At 38.4% G+C, this 20,306-nt stretch overlaps 3 protein-coding genes across 8 annotated transcripts in view; 2 read left to right on the top strand and 1 right to left on the bottom strand.

Moving 5' to 3' along the window:
* Positions 1–3,749, bottom strand: part of LOC132124903 (E3 ubiquitin-protein ligase znrf1-like) — a 30,650-nt gene extending 26,901 nt beyond the window's left edge. Inside the window, exon 1 of the mRNA XM_059536056.1 lies at positions 2,857–3,749. Coding sequence (XP_059392039.1) covers positions 2,857–3,244 — 388 coding nt within the window. The 5' untranslated portion in view covers positions 3,245–3,749. The remainder of the gene's footprint in view (positions 1–2,856) is intronic.
* Positions 3,750–6,146: 2,397 nt separating this feature from the next.
* On the top strand, positions 6,147–8,446 carry gins3 (GINS complex subunit 3). Its single transcript, XM_059535803.1, has 3 exons — positions 6,147–6,461; positions 7,140–7,373; positions 8,030–8,446. Exons 1-3 carry the CDS (start codon positions 6,291–6,293, stop codon positions 8,258–8,260), a joined length of 636 nt encoding a protein of 211 aa, XP_059391786.1. The 5' UTR covers positions 6,147–6,290; the 3' UTR covers positions 8,261–8,446.
* A 6,774-nt stretch (positions 8,447–15,220) lies between these two features.
* ndrg4 (NDRG family member 4) overlaps positions 15,221–20,306 on the top strand; it is a 52,028-nt gene continuing 46,942 nt past the window's right edge. For 2 of the 6 annotated variants that reach the window (XM_059536594.1, XM_059536591.1), the window contains exons 1-2: positions 15,229–15,373; positions 16,809–16,882. In XM_059536594.1, coding sequence (XP_059392577.1) covers positions 16,809–16,882 — 74 coding nt within the window. In that variant the 5' untranslated portion in view covers positions 15,229–15,373. Of the gene's footprint in view, positions 15,374–16,808; positions 16,883–20,306 lie in introns of all 6 variants that reach the window. The other 4 variants (XM_059536590.1, XM_059536595.1, XM_059536592.1 and 1 more) reach the window with 4 other exon arrangements.

Here is a 20,306-nt window from a genome sequence, read left to right as displayed (position 1 = left end):
TCGGAATTAAACCCTTACCTAAATCTATTTATAAGAAAAGAGACTTCCCTAATTATTTAGTCTGCATAAATATCACTCTTTTATCAGGCTCCACAACCAGTTGATTGAACCCAGTCCCTTTCCCTACATATTTGTTGATTTTTTAGTAATCCATTCACTCGGATGTACATAACTATAATTACAAATAAAAATTTAATGAATGAAAGAAAGAAAGAAAGAAAGAAAGAAAGAAAGAAAGAAAGAAAGAAAGAAAGAAAGAAAGAAAGAAAGAAAGAAAGAAAGAAAGCTGACTCCACCTCACCAAAGATGGTCATTGGTAATTCAGTTACTGTAAATATCATGAAGTTTGACAAAGGAGATGAATAAAGCAGGTAGGCTTAAAGCTCTCTACAATGTGTTGCAAGTAGGCCAGCCACTCATGTAAACAAAACTTCTGTTTGCCTAGTGAAAATAAACAGAGTTTACTTGTAAGACACTGATTGAATCCAGGCTCATTTATGTCTTGTAGAGCCTGAAGGGGTCGATAGCTCTACAGATAATATAAGCTTACACCTTATCAAATCTATACGTTTTTTTACAGGTTTTTTTTTTCCTGAAATAGTCTAACAGCAAAACTGTAAACCATAGCAGTTGATTATTAAAGGTGAAGTTTCTGTGTCAACGGCTGAACCGAACTGCAAAAATAATGAGTTTCAAACAGGTTTCCTGAACACCCTCCATCTGCCATTGGCCAGCCAAACAGATTGGTTGAGCTAATGTTTCTGCTGCTAGTAAGGATGCTCAAACCAACAGATTTCTTTCTTAAAGGACTGATATATGTAGCTTTTGGGTATACTGGTTGTAAAGGACCATTTTATTACAAAATAGAGTAAGAAAAGAATGAATGTTTAACAAATCTGTTTTTTAACAAATCCAACTGTTACAATACATTACTTATTTTCTTCTGTGCAACACCAAAGAAGGTTTTTTTGAAGAATGATTTAGTTTTTGACACTGTATGGAAAGAAAATCCCAATAATTTGCTAAATATCTGCTTTTGTGCTCCACGGAAGAAAGAAATCCGTACAGGTTTGGAACAACACGAGGGTGAGTAAAAGATTACTATCTCTTTAAAAGAGGAAAATAAAATTGCAGAATAAATGTATTCACATTTATGCAGCTTTGAATTATAGGTAAACTGGGCTGATATGAGTGGGTAAGTCTGCATTTCAGATGAGTCATTCTCATTTCATTAAGTGTTTGACATGAGAATATACCTACTTTATTTACTAATCAAACTTTCAAACACAGGGGAACAGGCAGTACTTTTCCAAGAACCATTTCCCCTCATGATCCCTGAGCCCCACCCTTCAGAAAGGCACCTGACATCTCTTGTGTTCACTGTGACATTCATTAACTCACAGTAGCAACCTGGCAACCTGTGGCTGATCACTGTTTAGAAGCCAAATCACACACCATGACATTCATGGCTGAACGCCTCACCTGTTAACATGAGCTACGTTCCCTGAAAATGAGGGAAACCTCATTTGGTGTCAGTGGAATAACCTTTAAGGGAAAATGGAGTCAAATTGTTTACATCTGGCAGATTTCCTCTGGAGGCCACATTTGGGGGTTGCTTAACGAGCACCGAGAGACTGAGGCTGGAAGACATCAGAGCGCTGCGGCTCAGGCCTCGACAAGCCTAGCAGTGGTGTTTTAGTCGTGAATGAATCTTTCTTGTTCTCTTCCATGTGCTGACTCATATTTCTGTCTCTTCCTTTAGAGGCAAGGGACTGTCTGAGAGGACTGATATAGCATGAATATGTAGCTTTCGAATACTGGTGTTCGCCGTGATTTTGCCAAGTAAGACATGTTCCTGGATCAACATTACTGTCCAAAAATATTGACTAAACCCAATCTCTACCCCTAAACCTAACCCTACCCATAATTTATTCCTACAATCAGAAGGAAATGATAGCTGATTAACAAAGAAGCACCTAACCCTGATTTTAAACCTAACAGATATTTCCTGAAAAGTTATCCCTCAATTCTGATTGGTTAATTGGGATGTTGATCCAGGAACATGCTGTACTTGTCGAAATCACTGTCACCGAAAACTGGTTGTGATTGACAATTTTATTGGTTGAAACTAGACTCTGAGCAACATAGAATGAGACATTTCAATGTGAATGAACTCAATGGGTCATGAAGGATCAACTAGGCATCTATTATGTTTATTTACGCTGATAAACTAACTGTTACTGTTTGTCAAGCAAGTTAATATTGTCCTCTCACAAGAGACATAACCATCCGTGATTAAAGTAATGTACTCAATGCAACTCTTTTGGAGCTGTGTAAATGGAGATCAAAATGAATGTTTTTTTTTTTTTTTTTACAAAAAGTTCAATAATTGATACAGTGACTTGCTCGCAAGCACAAAAAAATAAACTTGATAGTCGCCACCTACTGACATATCGATGCAGCCTCTATAAAAAGTCACTAAACAAACCAGCAAACGGATCTTTTAAGTGAAGTGATTCAAAAGATTCGAGTCACTGTAAAGAAGCTAAATCCCTACTTATAAAACCCAGTCACAGAGACATATTGTGGTTCGAGCTAAGCGGATGATAACCATTGAGTCCCCCTCCCTGTGTAATCATAGGCTAATTGTCCCAGTAAGATTTGGCAACCTGGCTTAATAACGTCTATTCGTGCCAGCCGTTGGTCAGACAGGTCTCGTGCGCATTCCCCCTCCCGCCGGCGCGAAAACTGGAGCAGCAGCGTGCCCTCAAGTGATATTCCGTGCTACATGTGGTGGCATCGATATAGCTTTGTGCCACTGCGCCCTGTTTATGCGGAGTTTGAGTTATCACTTACCGCTATGGGCGCTAAACCATCGGGGCGCAATGTGCAGGGGCAAAGTGTCTGCCAACGACGCCCGGGGTCCCAGGTAAAGCATACCGTCCGTGTGGTGCCCGCTGCCCGTTTCTTGGTATCCATTCCCGTTATGAGCGGGATCCGGGCCAGACCCCCCTCCAGCTCTGTCCGAGTCTGTTCCTCTGGGGGTGTAAAACCCGAAGGGCACCGTGGCGCTATGATCTATGCCCATCCCCGCCACGGAGCTCACCGAGCGGCTGCGCAGTCCCATCGTGCCACCTGGCCGGTAGTGTCCGAAGTGGGCCGAAGGTGGCACCGCGCTGTCATCCGTCGAGACACCGGGAAAAGCTCCCCGGGGCCGCCCCGCCGAACTCTGCTTGCCCCCCATCCAAAAGTATCCGCTAAAAATGGGTGGGGGTGTCGCGGAAAGGGTGTCACGGATCGCCCTGCGGCGCTTCTCGAGCCTCCTTCAAACAAGAGACCAAAACAAGCGCTGAAATCTGCGGCTGTCAAGTCTGACTAAAACAACTGTGTCTCGCAGACGCGACAGCACATGTTCCTGGTCGAATCATGGACCTAAAGTCTCAATAATCACCTTAGGGAACAAGGGGGTGGAAATAAAGCCGTTCGCGCGAGCAAAAACGCAACACGTTCTCCGCTTATAAGCAACTGACAGGACAGCCTGTCCAAAATCACCAGGCGCAACAACACATCCGCAGTACTTTGAATGCAAAAGCGCTATCTTATTCAGAGAGGACTGACTGAAAATACACCAGCCATGATGCCCGTCCAGTGTATCGGTCCAGAGGTCCGCTGGTCCTCCCTCCGTCTGCCTGGAGATCGATTCAGCGTGTGCTGCTGCTGCTGCTGAGAGACAATAGAGGAGCTTACTGCGCATACGCGGATCAACAGTGGCGAGATGTGCTGTAAACGCGAGCATGGATTTACAATACCTAGCCCAAACAATCAATTATTAAGAAGTGTCTTTTCTTTTTTTCCACGCAGACATCGTCTCGCCTCCAACAGCCGCTTGGTGATCTGGTGTTAAAGGAGGACAGAGATGTGACCCAGTAACATTACCATAACGAAGTTAACACAGAGGCGGCAGACATGATTTAATTTAGGTAGCCTACTCCTCATGTTTTCATTTGCAGCCCTCCATTCGGAGGCCTAATAGATGCTTGAGTTGAGAAAAATGACCATAACCACTTTCATCTCCATAATGGGGCCAAAAGTGTTCTGTAAGCAAGCCATGAAATCTCAGGGCATTTGACAGTTACTGACAGACAATCACAAACTGATACAATATGTGCAAAATTTCATTCAAAGTACTTTACTGGCATGACTATTTTTGTATCTTGATGATTCATTAAAACACATAATATAAAAACAGGAAAAATTAAAAAAACAACAACAAAAAACACACGCAAACATATATATATATATAAGGCATGCTGAAAGATAATTGCAATATACAATCAAATAATATTCAATATATTCAAATAAACTCAGTAAGACAACACATCTGCTGTATTTCTACTCATCGCATGCAGTAAATCAATATATTAAGCTTTATTTATTTTTTGGGATTCATAAATTATGTATGGACTGCATCATTAATATCATAAGTGTGCATTGCATAAAACCTATTTAATTTTTTTAAGAGACACAATCTTGTAACCAGGACCATAACAACCATAGACAGTGATGTAAATTATTACTTTTTTCCCCCTGAGGCTTTTTAAAATAAGCATCAAGTACATGATTATTATATTATTTACTACTGCCTGCCTATCTCACAAAACAACATTTTAGTCGAAGTGTGTTCAGGGCATTGAGCAATGTCACACTGAAGACTATTTTGAGAATATAAATTATGGGTAATCTTAGGATATGAGCACAATAAAAAAAAACATAATTTATGTCCGTAAAGAGATGAAATAAAACAGAATAGTGAGTCTGTTCAGAAAATTTGGCTGTGACATTTATAACTGCAATACTGTCTTTTCTCTTTAAAAGAAGACAGTGACCTGTTATTGCTTCTTCATGAACTTATTTTTCATATATGTATGCTGTAAATCAAAGTGGATTTGAGAATATTATAGCATTTATATGAAGATGAAAAGCACGACGGGAAGTCGTGGCCTAATGGTTAGAGAGTCGGACTCCCAATCGAAAGGTTGTGAGTTCGAGTCCCGGGTTGGCATGTACAGTTCTCTCTCCACCCTCAATACCACGACTTAGGTGCCCTTGAGCAAGTCATCGAACCCCCCAACTGCTCCCTGGGCGCTGCAGCATAAATGGCTGCCCACTGCTCCGGGTGTGTGCTCACAGTGTGTGTGTGTGTGTTCACTGCTCTGTGTGTGTGCATTTCGGATGGGTTAAATGCAGAGCACAAATTCTGAGTATGGGTCACCATACTTGGCTGAATGTCACTTCACTTCACAACTGTGTGGCAGTGCAGTTAGAGATAATATATTAACGGACACCTTTAGAGATTATTTTTTTTATTTTTTATTCTTTTATTATGTGTTTTTTGTTCTGTCACTGTAATTCTGTTGCACTGCGGAGCTTCTGTCACGAAAACGAATTCCTTGTATGTGTAAACATACCTGGCAATAAAGCTCATTCTGATTCTGATTCTGTTTAAGAACAGAAACTGACTTTTTACAATACAAGAACTTAAAGTTTCATTAAGTGTCTGCTTATATTGTGCTGTAAACACCTTTTTGAATTTACAACATACTAATGAGATGTTTTTATTATAAGTTTGTTTAATGACAGGCTACTGGCAAACAATTTTTATGTTTAGATGAGTATGATATACAGTTCTAACCATAGACTGTATAAAAACAGATTCTAACTGACAAACAGTAATCACTGGAATTACAAATGGTTTCGTTTGTAAAGTAAAGAAATAGCGTCATCTGATGGCCAAAGTGATAAATGAACATGGAAGAAATAGTGATCAGTATAGATTTTGTCTACACAAACATAATGCAGAAACAAAGTATTATGTTAATTTAATTACTTTTTTGTAATTTTTTTCTTTGTTTCTAAAAATAATTAAAACGATTTTAACATGTTCTAATATATATATATATATATATATATATATATATATATATATATATATATATATATATATATATATATATATATATATATATATAATTTTTTTTTCTGTTCTCGGTATTTTATAAAGTATTAGTGTGCTGTAAATCAAAGAGGATTTGAGTTGCTGTTTTTCTTCATCGCTCTGTTATCGACTGCTCGCGTCTGTGTTCGATGCTCCTCGTGCTCGATGCTCTATTAGTTCTCATTTGAAGTTGCGCGCCAAATGCTGCTTTGACGGTGCTGTTGTTTTGACTTGTTCCTCTTTATTTTCTCTTAGCTCTGTTTGCTAATTTTTAGTTCACTCATAAACAATACAAATGGACTCGCAATCCTACATGCCTGTCCCCCCGGGGATCGGAATGGAGGAGAATTACTTTTCTCTCGATGATATTTTACTTTCTCACGAGCGACTGCCGTGCAGGACTGAGAGCGCGTTCCCGCGACTCGGGTTCCTCGAGAAATCCAGCGAGACACGCGACATACCAGAGGTAAACTTACTCGCTTTATCATTCATGTTAGTTTTAAAACGACTATAAAAGCATTTAATACCTTTTTTTATTTTCATATTGATGTATCTTCTGTGTTTTTTTTTGGGCGTTATTTGCAAGCAAGCTGTACATTCCTTAAGTTGTGCTAAATTTAAGCAAAATTGTGAAAATATGTCTGTTGTCTCTTGCATAAAATGCTAACTATGATGTTAGCCTTAAGAAGACAAAAGGACAAGTTCTTTTATTAGCCAAATTTTAACTGTTATCTTCACCACAGACTGTTACAAATACAAATGGCACTGTGGAAATATTCATGACAGAAATTATATTAACATTGATATTGGATCAGAAAAAGTCCGTTTGGTGTTGATGTTTGTTGGACTGAGTTGCATGGAGAGAAAGCGCTTTGTATACTCATTAAATATAGGCTAAGTAGGGTTGCAAAGAGGTTGAAATTTTCCCAAAAATCCTGGAGAGTTTCCAAAACTTCTGGAATGTTTCTGAAATTTACTGGAATTTTCCACCTTTTTGAACCTTAAACATAAGTCCCTAACCACGATATATATATATATATATATAATGTGTGCTTAATTTTAACTTCATATGAGAAACAGGTTCTGTCTTTTGGCACATATGTTTTGTACGTGATTGATTTATACTTGTGTTTTAATGTTTCAGGGCACAAAGATGGAGATGCCACTGTGGCTGGCCAAGGGTCTGTATGAAAGGAAGAGGCGAGTGCTGTCCATGGAGCTGCCAAAGGTGTATCGTGAGGGTTGGAGAACAGTGTTCGGGGCAGATCCCTCTGTTGTAGACTTGTACAAAATGGGGCCGTATTATTATGGTTTAGGCTCCCAGTTGCTACATTTTGACAGCCCAGAAAACCCAGAGATTGCAAATACCATCCTCCAGGTGAGCATGTCTAGATAGGTATAGTCACACAATACACAATTATGGATGTAAAAAGCATGCACATTCAAGCTAAATCATATGTTAACCATATAAGATATGATGAGTTGTTTCATTTACCTTAACCTGTTAGTAATGGGTTGATTAGAAGAAAGCTAGCTTGCTGTTACGGTACACCGCTTCACATGCTGAAATCATGTCAGTTAAAAAACTAAGCAATGTGTAATAATGCATCTTCTGTTTCTAACTTCAACCAATAGAGGGAGCAGTATGTTTAAAATCATTACTAGGACTGACCAGTTGCTGGGCAGACTGATATGCCAGTTTGAAGAGGACGTACAGTTCTATAGTGTTTCATCAGGGAACATTCAGGGCATAATTTAGGGCTTTAAATAGCTAGTACTGTGTATTGATTACTTCAATGCAACAAGCAGCTTTGAACTTTGAGCAAGATATGGCTGAATTCTTCTGTTATGTCTATAAAATTGCAAATAGCAAATGTCTTTTAGTTTTAGTCATGAAGTCTACTTATTTTGATCACTTCTGCTGTTTTTATTCATATATAATGCTTGTTAAACTAGATATTTATTTTGCAACTGTTCCTGTATCCTATGTATGCCTCCATAAAATCTATATACTGTCCCCATCTCTCTTATCAGACATTCATCGGTCGTTTCCGTCGGACCATGGACTCGTCCCAGAATGCCTACAATGAAGACACATCAGCGCTGGTGGAGCGCTTGGACTGCTTAGAGAGGAGCTTGTTTAAGGCAGGCCAGAGTGGACTAAACAGTTTCCAACTGTGGGAAAAGGGCCGGTCCTCTCACCTCACTGCCTCTAGTCTAGTTATCAACTACAGAAAGAGGAAAATGACAGACCTGCAGGCCTGAAAGACCAAAAGATTACAAAGGAGAACTGAGAACACTTTCTTGTGAGTGTGAGAAAGTGGGACACATGCATGTGTGTTTGTGTTATTGAGAGACTTGTGTTAATTGCTTGTGAACTTTTTACTGTAATATTTTTGTGTATAAACATGATTTCAAATTGGTATATGGTCAATAAATCAATTTATTCTATTTTTTCTCTCTGTTTCTTCCTTTATACTTCATAAAAGTCATTAATTCTTTATCTTTACAAATAAGTATTTTTTTCCCCAGAGATGTGCTTTTTATAAAGCAGTTACAGATTCTTCCATTTACTCATCTTAACCCCTTAACTGTCACCCCCCATTTTTTAAATAGGCATTAAAGTGCACTATCCAAACTAAAATTTCTGTAATTTATGAACACTTTGGAATATAAACATAAGGTTGGTCTCTTTTTAAAGAAGAAAATTAGCAGGTTTTGGCAAAAGTGGATTTTTTTCAAAAAATGTATCAAAGTTATAGAAGTTTAAATATGCTGTAAATAATATGCGCTATATTAATTTTATTTTATTTATTATAAATATTTTACATAACAGGTTTTACTCTAAAATTGGTATAAAATTAAAGCCTTTTGTCTAAATAAGTTATGTTATAAATTTGAAGTTGATTTGAAAAAAAATTGAGGTTCCTGTGAGATTTTATTTAGGGCGTCATACCACACACAGCCACTGGGAGTCATCAAAACTATTTTGAATTTTGCTTTATGAATTTTTCTCTAGATTTCTCTGTGAATTTTACTTCTATCTCAAAATAACTCAAAAATATGAAATCCTGAGACTCAGACCTTTCCAATGATATGTTTGTTGCCAAGATTATAAAAAGTTTTGGTTCTAGAAGACCGTAATGCATTATGTTTTATGACACTTGACCCTGCCCACTAAGGGGGAGGTGACCGCCATTAGATTTTAAAGTACCATTTCCATGGTAAAGCAATGTCCGATTTCAAAATGGTTTTCACAGGATGAATCTTGAGCTTCTAAGCTTTCAAATGATATATGATTTATGATGATTACTAAAATATTTTTTAGAGAAAAAGACAACAACAAAAAAGAGTGCCAAGCGTCCCACCTGTGACAGTTATGGGGTTAAAGAAGAATGACCAGGTTTCATCTGTGTGTGTGTTTTTTTCATAGCCTGGGGAGTTTTGAGTTTGCAGGTTATGGATGTCAATATCTAAAACATTTTAACAAAGATTATTTCTGGTGTTCAGAGACTGAAACATAAATAATGAACATTTATGCCGTCATATAAAGAGTGCTGGTTTTGATAATCCATGAGCTCTTATATTTAGAATTTCTGAGGTGACATCAGGTTGTTTTGTAACTGTGTGTGTGAGCGAGACTTATTTGCGTCAGTCAACACAAGGACTAATCAAATCACTGCATGTCTCCACACTTCGGTGCCCCTTTCTCTCCCCTCTGAAAACAAACATCTATATCTTATGCATATTTAAACTGGGAATCTCTTTTCTCCAGGATCAGATTTCAAATGTCTTTGTCTTTATTTTAATGAGCATGTTTATGAGTCCTAGCTGCTTGTTCATGTTTAAAATTTGGGTCAGCTGATGTGGATGACCTCATCCGAGTTTTCGTAATGGAAGTTATTGATATGTCCCTTTGGGAAGGTCATATCGACTTTGTTATCTCTGCAGCCTCAGCTGAGTTGACTTGGGTAGGGCAGGAGGGATTTATTGACTTTTTGAAAGGTCTAAACTAAAGAAAAGTCACTCATTGCTCTACAGTTCTCTTGACGTTACATCATTTGGTGGCTTGATTACAAAAAGGGCAATGACTTTATTGAATAACCATACAAACTCAGACAGTAAATAAAAACATTAATGTTTGCAAAGAGTAAATTACAGTTGTCTCTCTCGTTTTTAGGACAGTGTTGGATAGTGGTTGAGGGCAACGTTAACCAGAAGGCTGATTCAATTCCACATGGTAAAAGCCATGACTGTTGTGCCCTTGATCAAGGTGCTTTGATAGTTGCTCAGGACTTGTTTTCTTGGGCTTGCAATCACCCACCCAACATAATAGAAACTACACAGCACTAAAATAAATTTAACATTTTAGAAACCACACAGCAATGCTATATTTTACAAGTTAAATGACACTGAATCTATCATTAAAGATTATTCTCTTCACTTTACACACAGAGTTAAAAATCCTATGTTACCATTCCTTAGCTTCCTAGTGAGTGGTGTCAAGTGTTTCATCATGACCCATGCTGGGTCTCTGAGAACACTACCATTTCTTGTTGCTCAATGAATCACTCTTGACCTGGATTCACAGTGTGGCTTTTCTGGCATGAGCTAGAGATAGATGTACTACTCTTAAGAGTCATACACATGGAACTGACCCAACTACTTCCAAATAACCCTGTTAATAGTCTGTTTTTGTTAAGAACTGTGACTGTGGCATTTATAGCTTACTGATTTACAGTGCATGCAAGATGTTTCTTTTAAGTGCAGACACATAGGCAATACTATTTTATGAAGATGTAGTCCAGTGTGCAGTGTTAGAAAACTACAGTTCATTACCAAACCAAGACTTTCACAGAGATTGTATGCAAGCACAATGAATGTATCTACAGTAGCACTGTCTGTAGCAACACTGCATATTGAGTAGACGCTGGTACTAGAACATTGCATTGTGCCTTAAGATTGCATTTCATTTGAATAAACACACACACACACACACACACACACAGAAAGACAAGAAGGCCGAAAATATTTTAATGTAAACTCAAAAAGTTAAAGCATTTCTGAAAAAAGCACTGACGTCTTTCCATAATCTCTTCCTCTCTCAATAGACCTCTAATTTGTTGCAGAATTATTCATGTTTTTAACTGTATGAGAATCCTGCAAATGATTTCAGATCTTATCTGTCCTCAGCTCACTGTGTTGCTTCTCTTTATAACAGAGTTGGAGGAAAAGTATCCACTAGTGTTCCCATATCTGTCTTTGAGCTTTTTTTGGCTTCTCGCTTCAACCGTTCCATTGAGCCGAATTTCAGACCTTCTCATTTGAAAAGAACAGACACGACTAAGAGGCAAAAGAGTGAGAGATGGAGAGAGAAACAGAGGTGTCAGGATTAGCCGTATCTAAGATAACGCCCCCACGCTGCTCTTCAGATGTGGCTAATCTCTCCCCGACTGGGTTTGCATTCACTCTGAAACACCGGCTCAAACAAGACTGTGCACTAAAGTAAGTGGGAGGTTGAGAACAGTGTTTTATACCCCCTTGTTAATATTTTTGATGGTGGAACCTGTGGTGGACTTCTAAAATGAGGACTTCCCTCTGATTTTTCTTTTCACAAATGTATTTGGGTTAAGGGCATATGGAACATTTCATATAGCTTTTATTTGTACCACTTGCTGTTGCTAGCCAATTATTAACAATGACCTTATTTTCAGACTATTAGTAATCAGATCTTTTGTAAACACTACAGGTGGAATAAGATTTACATATGATGCACCTACAATTTAAATGAGCTGAGTGGTCCAACATTCCCAAACAGGTGAGTTCTTTACCAAATTTGTTCAGTTTTGTTTTTTTGACTAAGCTCTATCTTCTTTGCCTTTTCATACAAAACAACCCTTGTGGAAATTCTGCTGATGTTTGATGTCGGGATGGATAGGGTGTTGGAAGACATTGCCCTTTTCTTTCTTCAGCTACTTGCAATGCCTCATTCGTCTGTTTTGTTTGCAGCATTGCTCACTGCAGAGTGACCCGCCTTTTATAAATAGGCTGAACAAGTGTTGGATGTGCAAAAAATGGTGTCTTCTCCTGTGTTTTTATGTCTTTTTGTCTCACTACCACTCTCCTCACCTTGTTTTTTGACAGACAAGTGCGTTCAGGCTGATGAGAAAAAAAATCCATAAATATCTGTCAAGTGACCTGTTCTCCTTCATTCCTGCTATAATGGTGGAATGAGTCATAGCTCAGCTGTTTATCTCTAGTGTTCTTTTTCTCTTTATTCGAGTGGCAGATCACCACATATAAGAAGCATCGTGTTTCAGACAGGATCCAATTTATACGTAAGCATGTACTGAGACAATTTATGTGCTGAAACACCTTAGCAACTACATAGCAACAACCTAGAGCTTGTGGCATTGATTTTTTCATGGGAAAAAAGTTGCAATCTTGGTGTTTCTTGGGGTTTGGTGTGTCATAGTGGTTGTCATCGTTTTGTCCTCGAGCAAGGTGTAACCCTTATAGTAAGTGCATTTCTCACTTTACCTCTTTTTTTGTCAATTATGTATTATGTCAAATTATGTTTTATTATTTTTGCTTCAGACAAAATCCAGTTCTGGATTCAAGCATGTGTTACATGGAATTCAACAACAAGGTGGTGATAGCTGGCACAGGAAGTATCATTTCTTTATAAGCTACTCAAATCACACAAAATAAAGTTGATTCTCCATCATCAATGCAAAGAACAGACTGAAAATACAAAGTTTGTATTCAACAATTGTAGAACTAAATGTAATACTGAAATCTACATATAATCTCAGTTTATAATCTCAATTTATATAAATTTATTTTGTAGACCTATGTGCAAGTGAAAACTACGAGGCCACATAAGGCATGGCAGTTGTGATGACCATTGTCTGGATTTGTTGCCTGTCCATTTTCAAGCAAATGATAATTCAGAAACAAAAGTTTCAGTTGAGTTCCAATGAGGATTTTGTCAACTTCTACTGTACATAGTCCTCTGACACTCCTTATTCTGACCATCTATACTGTACCATCTGTACATCTTATAGACAAAGATTTACAATATTGACACTCTTCACATTGCAGCGAGCCAGCTGTGTTGCCTCTGTGATAGCACGTGCCTTGATTATGTCTTACTGAGCAGTTTAAGGTTGTCACATTGGCACAGGTACAGACAACCAAACCTCAGATAAACAAGGACTCAAAACGTGCTTAGCGTATCAACTGTGGTCACTCCGCTGCCAGGTTTCTCCCAATTCACCACTTAAAACCTGGCTAGAGTCCATCTACTGTTCTAGACCTTTCCAAAAAAGGCGACTGACCTAGTTTCTCCTTATCGCAGAGCTAATATAGGGACAAATAAGGGTCAATTATCCTGTAAGATTGTGAGCCAAGAATGTGACCATCTTTAATTTGCAACAATGAATGCACTGTTGTGTACAGTATGTGGTGATAACTAGTCCATAACTCCTAATGAAGCTAAACATAATCATTTGGGGCTGGTTTGAGCTAGTGTATTGACAAGTTTTAGCAAAAATGAGGCAAGGCTGCAGAATAATGTGAGTTGTATGTGACATCACATCTCATTCAGTCAACTCAACAAGTGTGCTGAAATACTGTAGGTCGGCTTTAACGTCTCTCTCAAATATTGACAGGAGGCTGCCATGGATGAACCTGTCACCAAATCTAAGCAAATTTCATTTGATTTTAAATTGTAAAAATGTAGGAATCGTAGTGGGTTGGCATGTGCTCCCTTTACCCCCTTGGCTTTTCAACTGTGCCAACAAGATAATGAGAAAAGGTTATTTAGATTCTTGATTCTGGCTCCATAGTGGACATAGTGGTTATATGGACTTTCCAAAAGCAAAAGACCCTGAGAATTGCAAGGGAAAGTTTTATTGCCATTTCAAAATTGCTTACAATTTCCAGCCAGAATCTACTTGGCTGAGTGAGACTAGTCAGCAACATTTCTCTTGCTAATGCGTTAAAGAATATTAAAGACAGTGAGACCGTAGTGGGAAACAAGGCATGTTTTTTTTTTTTTTTTAATACAGTTTTCCATCCTTTGGATTTGTTAATTATGATAATGATTTACTATGACTCAATGCTTTTGGCATCTTGCAAATGACAAGTGATTATCACACTCTATGTCATATCCATCAGTATTATCATCATTGTCAATATTACAATATATGTAATATCAAAAATATGTAGTTAGTCATGCAGCTTCTTTTGAATGACATTCATTGAATTTTTTTATTGGTGAAGTTACTGTATCTTCCAACAGGAAAGTGAAAAAGTGACGTGACATTCAGCCAAGTATGGTGACCCATACTCTCTCCACCGTATTGAAGGTGGAGAGAGAACTGTACATGCATTCCCCCCACCTACAATTCCTGCCGGCCCGAGACTCGAACTCCCTTTCAATTGCCAGTTTGACTCTCTAACCATTAGGCCACAACTTCCCATCAAAAAGGACTGGCTAACTGGACCATGTTAACCAGTCTTGAACCCTTGACTGCCTAAGTACATTGAGACAATTTAGCTATCGAAGGTATAGTATCAAAAACAGACAATTCCAAGAGTTAGGGAGAGGCTGTTTTTAGTGCAAGAATCCTTGACTAACATTAGAAGTAGTCTTCAGGGAAAAGTGAAATAGTACAAAGAAGAAAACTGCTTTGTACCAACACATGCATGGGAGTATGTGTCTGTCCTCGATTCATGCTGTGATAATTAAATGTGTAGGTTTGTTAAAGCAGTGTTTGGGTGGGTATATGAGTATGTGTTTATCATCTTGAGAGAACAGTTTCTAGTAAAAGCTGACTTAATAAAAGCTCATCCTGCCAAATTTGTCCTTCCCCCTGAAGTGTAAAAATAATTTGTACAGAGCTACCACTTGTGGTCTAATTGGACAGCCATTCATTCAAAGCCTTTAGGCTTTACTCAGTATCCCTGTCTCTCTGTTTCTTTCTCCTCTCTGTCTCCTTGGTTGTCTGCCCTTCACTATTCTTTCTCTCCTGTATACAATTTTTTATCTCCCTGTCTCTCTCCTTGTGTGTCCCTCTTCTCTGTCCCTTTCTGTGATTACTCTTTCTCTCTCCCTGTCTCACTCTCATCTGTTGGTATGGCTCAGGCTGCATCATCCAAAAGGACACGTGTTCTCTGTTTATTACAGAGCAAAAGAAGGGAGGGGAAGAGTGAGCGAATAAGGGAGGGAGGTACAGAGGTAGAGAGATTCACACAGCATAGCCCTCACTGGGTAGACAGCATCGCTCCGAAACGCACTCACGAGCAAACAAAAAGAGGCTTAACACATCAGAATACTTTAAGACGATAACAGAACACAGTCCTTCAGCAAAGGTAAGAAATATATCTTTGGCTATTGTGGTCGTTTTTGCAAAGATGCACAAATTAGAATGATCATTCAAGAGAACTCCCTTTTGTTGTCAGGTCATGTTAAATACTTGGTTGTTTCGGTACAAGGTATACTGTATGAAAATACAATCAGATCAAAAAGTGCCCCAACACAGGGCCTTGAGGGAGTCCCTCTTGCGAGTATTACAGTGCTTGAGTCATAAGCTATACTTCATAGTTCTAGCCTCTGCATTGGCGTGAATGGGAGGTCGACAGGTTAAATCATTAACCCAGCAAAATAACTGCGTCAGACAGAGAAGCTTTGCCAAAAACAGCAAGCCAGTCGCAGTCCATCCGACCACCCTTTAAATTATGGGTAAGTCTACTAACAGGTGCCCTTTCCTGTTCATTGGAGTAATGCTATCTGCTGTGGTGCTGAGAAGTATTCAGGTCTGTTTAATAACAGATAAGCAGAGCTTTTGTTTTCCTAATCTCAATAACACTTAACAGAATATCTGACGCCAGTGTACCTGGTTGGGTGCCAGCTTGCATAGGAGGCCAGGAGGGCCGTGGAACTTTCCAGGGTGGATAAACTGTGACTTATAAGCCTTGACACTTTCAGTTTTAAAGGGGTGATGGATGATGTTGTTAGCACGTGCCTTAAAATGAGAATATTTATGCTAAGTTTAAAATAAACAGTTTTATTCTACAGAAAATGGCAACTGCCACACCTTTGTCACACTCGGTTGACAACATGGCATGCAGCTGAAATTCATATTGTCTATGTAACCGAAAGGTTGGTGGAAATTCAAGCAGGCACTTCAATTACTAATGTGTGGGATGATTACAGCTGTAAAAATGAATTACAACTTGTGGCATGGTTTTGAAAATGAGTAATTGAAAATTGATCTTTTTTATTCAGCCTTGTAAAAAAGATGGCAATACTGACGCAACATGATGCAAGGCTGATTAATTTTTTATTTTTTGCTAAATCTCCACCCAAGACAATGAGATGCCCCCATTTCTACATTATATAACAATGCAACAGACGCCTTGGAAACTTTTCTGTCTCGCTCTACAAAACCCATACTTTCTGGAAGCCTTCCCTGTCAGAACTGTTGTACTGTTCCTTCACTGAGCATGGAAAAAGATTCTTCAATAAACTGCATGTTAGCTTTACTTTAATAGATTCTCTCCTGGGTTGAGGTTTATATAAAGAATGTCATTTATAGAGGATTTTGTGAATTGTCTGGAACCTTTTCATAAAACATCTCTTTGTAAGAGGCATGCCTTGGGACATGTTTGCATATTAGTGTACAGAAGCTCAACTCGGAGGGGGTTTTCCCAATATTTTGCCCAGTTTAGCTTACTTTGAGAGTTTTTTGAATACCGAATATTGTGTCTAGCTTAATTACAAATGGATCTTGTTTTGTACTGATAGATGGGGCCTGGATTGTTCTGGAACTTCCCATCCAAGACTAGCTGCACGGTTCCACAGAGCCTGCTGCAGACAATGTACGTAGTTCTGCCTGTAACCGAGGTTGTAGCCTTTCTTTTCCGTTTTTTTGTCATCCATCCCTTCATTTTTTGTACGTCTCTTTGCTTGTGAAATACATGGTCTGTGGCTGTGTCTGACCACATAATGATCACACCTTGATTTGTCAACCAATCACTTGGCAATGGCCAAACATGGTCAAGTGTCAATAACCATCATTACTGCCGTAGATCATTATTCATATTTCATCGTCCAATAGCTGTTTATTGTTTCAGCCTTCAGTCTCTGACCAATCCGTTCATGTAGGTTTATGTGTTCAAGCTGATTTCATATAAAAATATAATTTTTACTTTATTGTAAGTCTCGTGTCCACTATATACAGTATGAATCTGAATTATGAAGTCTTGAATGTCTTCCAGTCAGTTGTTGCCTGAGCTACGTGTTTTTTGATACTGAAAATAAATGTTCATATGCAAAGATGCATATCAACCTTGATGTCCATTGTTCTGTTTTGGTGGCTTTTGTACTCTGGTTGATTTTCTGTTCAAGATGGTCATTCAAATCTTGAATTGCCTTCTGCAGTTCTTGACCTCCAGTGCCCCCAATTCAGCTTATAATCAACTGAGCCATGTGACACCAATTTCATGTTAATGAACTACAATAAATGAAAAATATCCATGAATAATTTGACTTCACATGAGTGAAGAAAACTATTATGGACTTGATTGAGTTTTTTCTGACCTAAATAAGTATGCAGCTGTGATAAATGCCCAGGCAGAGGTGAAAGATTGCTTCATGAAACCTTTTAGATGCAGGCTATTTATCAAAATGGAACCATTAATATTTCAAGGAAACCACACCTAACATCCCAGGGATTGGTTTCCTACTGATCCATACAGTAGAAAGGCTGTTTTAAGGTAAGGTTTGGCCAGGTTACCACACTTTCAGCCAAGGTAAAATGGCATTATTGAGGACCACATACCAACTCACCTTCTGTCAGCCTGGCTTACAGCACTAAGCAGTTCCTTACAAGAGGCAGTGTGAGGGGTTGAAAACATAGTTGATTCTGGTAGTACAACACTTTCAGAGCATCTTTGAAAGCCAGACCAGCCATGACTAGTCTTTCAGATGTTACCCAGAATCCCAGCAGAGGTGTGAAGTGAGCTCTCTTAGGGGTTGAGATAACACAACGTTTATTTGAGTTCCACAGCTGCTTTTTATCTACATTTTAAAATAAGACATATTCTGTTATTGTTTACTGCAGTGTTTCTTATCTCCAGTACTTGGAACTCACCTCCCAGAATGTTTTAGATGCCTCCATATCTAACACACTAAGAATCCGATGAGCTGAATCAAGTGTTTTATTAATGAGGCATCTAAAACACTCTGGTAGGTGGGTCCTCAGGACTCGAGTTAAGAAACAGGTTTAATGGACTAGGGTGTGCATTAGTGTATAGTCGCTTTCACACCAGAGGGACTAGGAATGTATTTAGTTCTAGGAACTAATGTAGCTCCTACTTCAGAGAAGGGTATAAAACTAGGATCTGTCAGTGACGCAGTGTATGCAGATTGGCCAAACGCATATGAAACACTGGCTACCCAGCATTTTTAAAAGTTCATGTAAACATACATGGAAAAATATGTTACACGAACATGGAAAACAATGATAATGGTGTAATGGTATGTTGTCTGCAGCATTGTGTTCTTTTCTCAGCTTTGACGATAACACTGCAAGTTGCATTGGAGATTTAGTCAGATTTTCATGCTCTTTTAAACGCATAAATTGTGCTTTTATATTCAATTTCCATTATCACAAAACCCACGTCAATCATCAAGAACAGCTTTAAATGTGATGTCCTCCATTCACTGGTTGTTTATGTTTGTACATGCCACAAATAAAGATGTCACTATAGACTGCTTTAAAGTTCCTGTTGCCGGTGCGAATGGAACCAGGAAAACTACCTGACGGGGAAATTGCTGGCTAGTTCATAGAACTACATGGTGCGAAAGTGCCTTATAACTGAAGTTCCTGGAACAGTATATTTAATGTGAGGGTTATGTGAGCTAGTTGTGTTTTTATGCCCATTTGAGCTTTTTTTTATTTGTTTTGCTTAACAGGTTTCGTTTTCCATCACCCTCAACATTTTACCTTATGAAGTGGATCCTTATAAGAATCTTGGACATGAGTAAAATATACACATTAGAAGAACAAGAAGATCATTCATTCTATAAAAACACAGAGAAAAGTGTAAAAGGAAGATACTGTATACGTCTTGACGTTTTACTTTTTACAGGCGGCAACAAGTGTTTTGTAAAAACTACAGCTCAGGTCTTCCACTGATTTCTCCCATACTTCCACAATGACAATTTTTTTCTTTCCTGGTATATTTGATTCTGCCAGCATGTGGGTGGTACTTAGCACTCTCTACACCTTGCTTATGCAGCCATGTTCTTTCTATTTACTTCTACTATGTTAGCATCCAAATGGCTAATTAAAACTTCAAAGACTTATATAACCTAATAGTGATGCCAAGGAAACTGTACTGCTCAGCTTCTTGATGTTTTGTGCCAAGATCCTTAACCTGTTTTCGGTTCAGAGAATGATTTTAGAATTCTGTTTGCCATAGATTTAGTTTGCCATAGATACATTGTCCTAACCCAGTTTCCAAATATTGATTGGGATTCTGTATATTAGGTCAGATCCTTGCCTTTGAGCATATCTATTGATTTCGTGTCTGACAGAATACTCCTCCAATGGTCTTTCCAGTGTCATAATCTCTTATACACACTTTTTTTTTCACTGAACATGGTCAAAAAAGCTCTGGCTGATGTTGCCTGCTCAATACATGAACTCTTTTTAGATTCAACATGTCAGAGTTAACACATCTTGGTGATGCCAAACTCTCTGTTTTTGTAGTACTGCAGTTAGGACTAGCAGTGATGCTGTCAAAAAGGATAAAGAAGCAAAGATAAAGGTTATCCAACTCCCTGAAGATTGCAGGGGCGTCTACTGGCATTACTAGAGGTTACCATGGCAACACTGACGGGGTACAGAACCCACAAAAATAAATCTCTGCAAACAAGAAGGGTTACAGGTTGATATTTGACATGAATGTATTTATTTGTTCTTTATGCTGTTATTTTAGTATAGGATGATACTAATATTGATAATCATGAATTAGCTGTTATATTCATACATATTATCTAGTGACCAACATTTCATAGAGACTTAGGCTGGACTTGGTTGACTTTGGCTAATCAACAACCACATCCAACAAGCTAAAAAAACACCCAGAACACCATAGGAACTACATAGCAATTATGGCTGCGTAGAAGCTCTGGCAAGCACCACTTGTGTTCTGTTTATAAAGAGTAAAAATGTTTCTTTATTATGGTGTAGCAAAACAGAGATAGATTAACGGAGAGATCGTGGCAGAGAGGAAA

This window comes from Carassius carassius, chromosome 43 (genome assembly GCF_963082965.1).
Source record: "Carassius carassius chromosome 43, fCarCar2.1, whole genome shotgun sequence".
NCBI lineage: Eukaryota > Metazoa > Chordata > Actinopteri > Cypriniformes > Cyprinidae > Carassius > Carassius carassius.
This window is presented reverse-complemented; position numbering and strand designations above follow the sequence as displayed.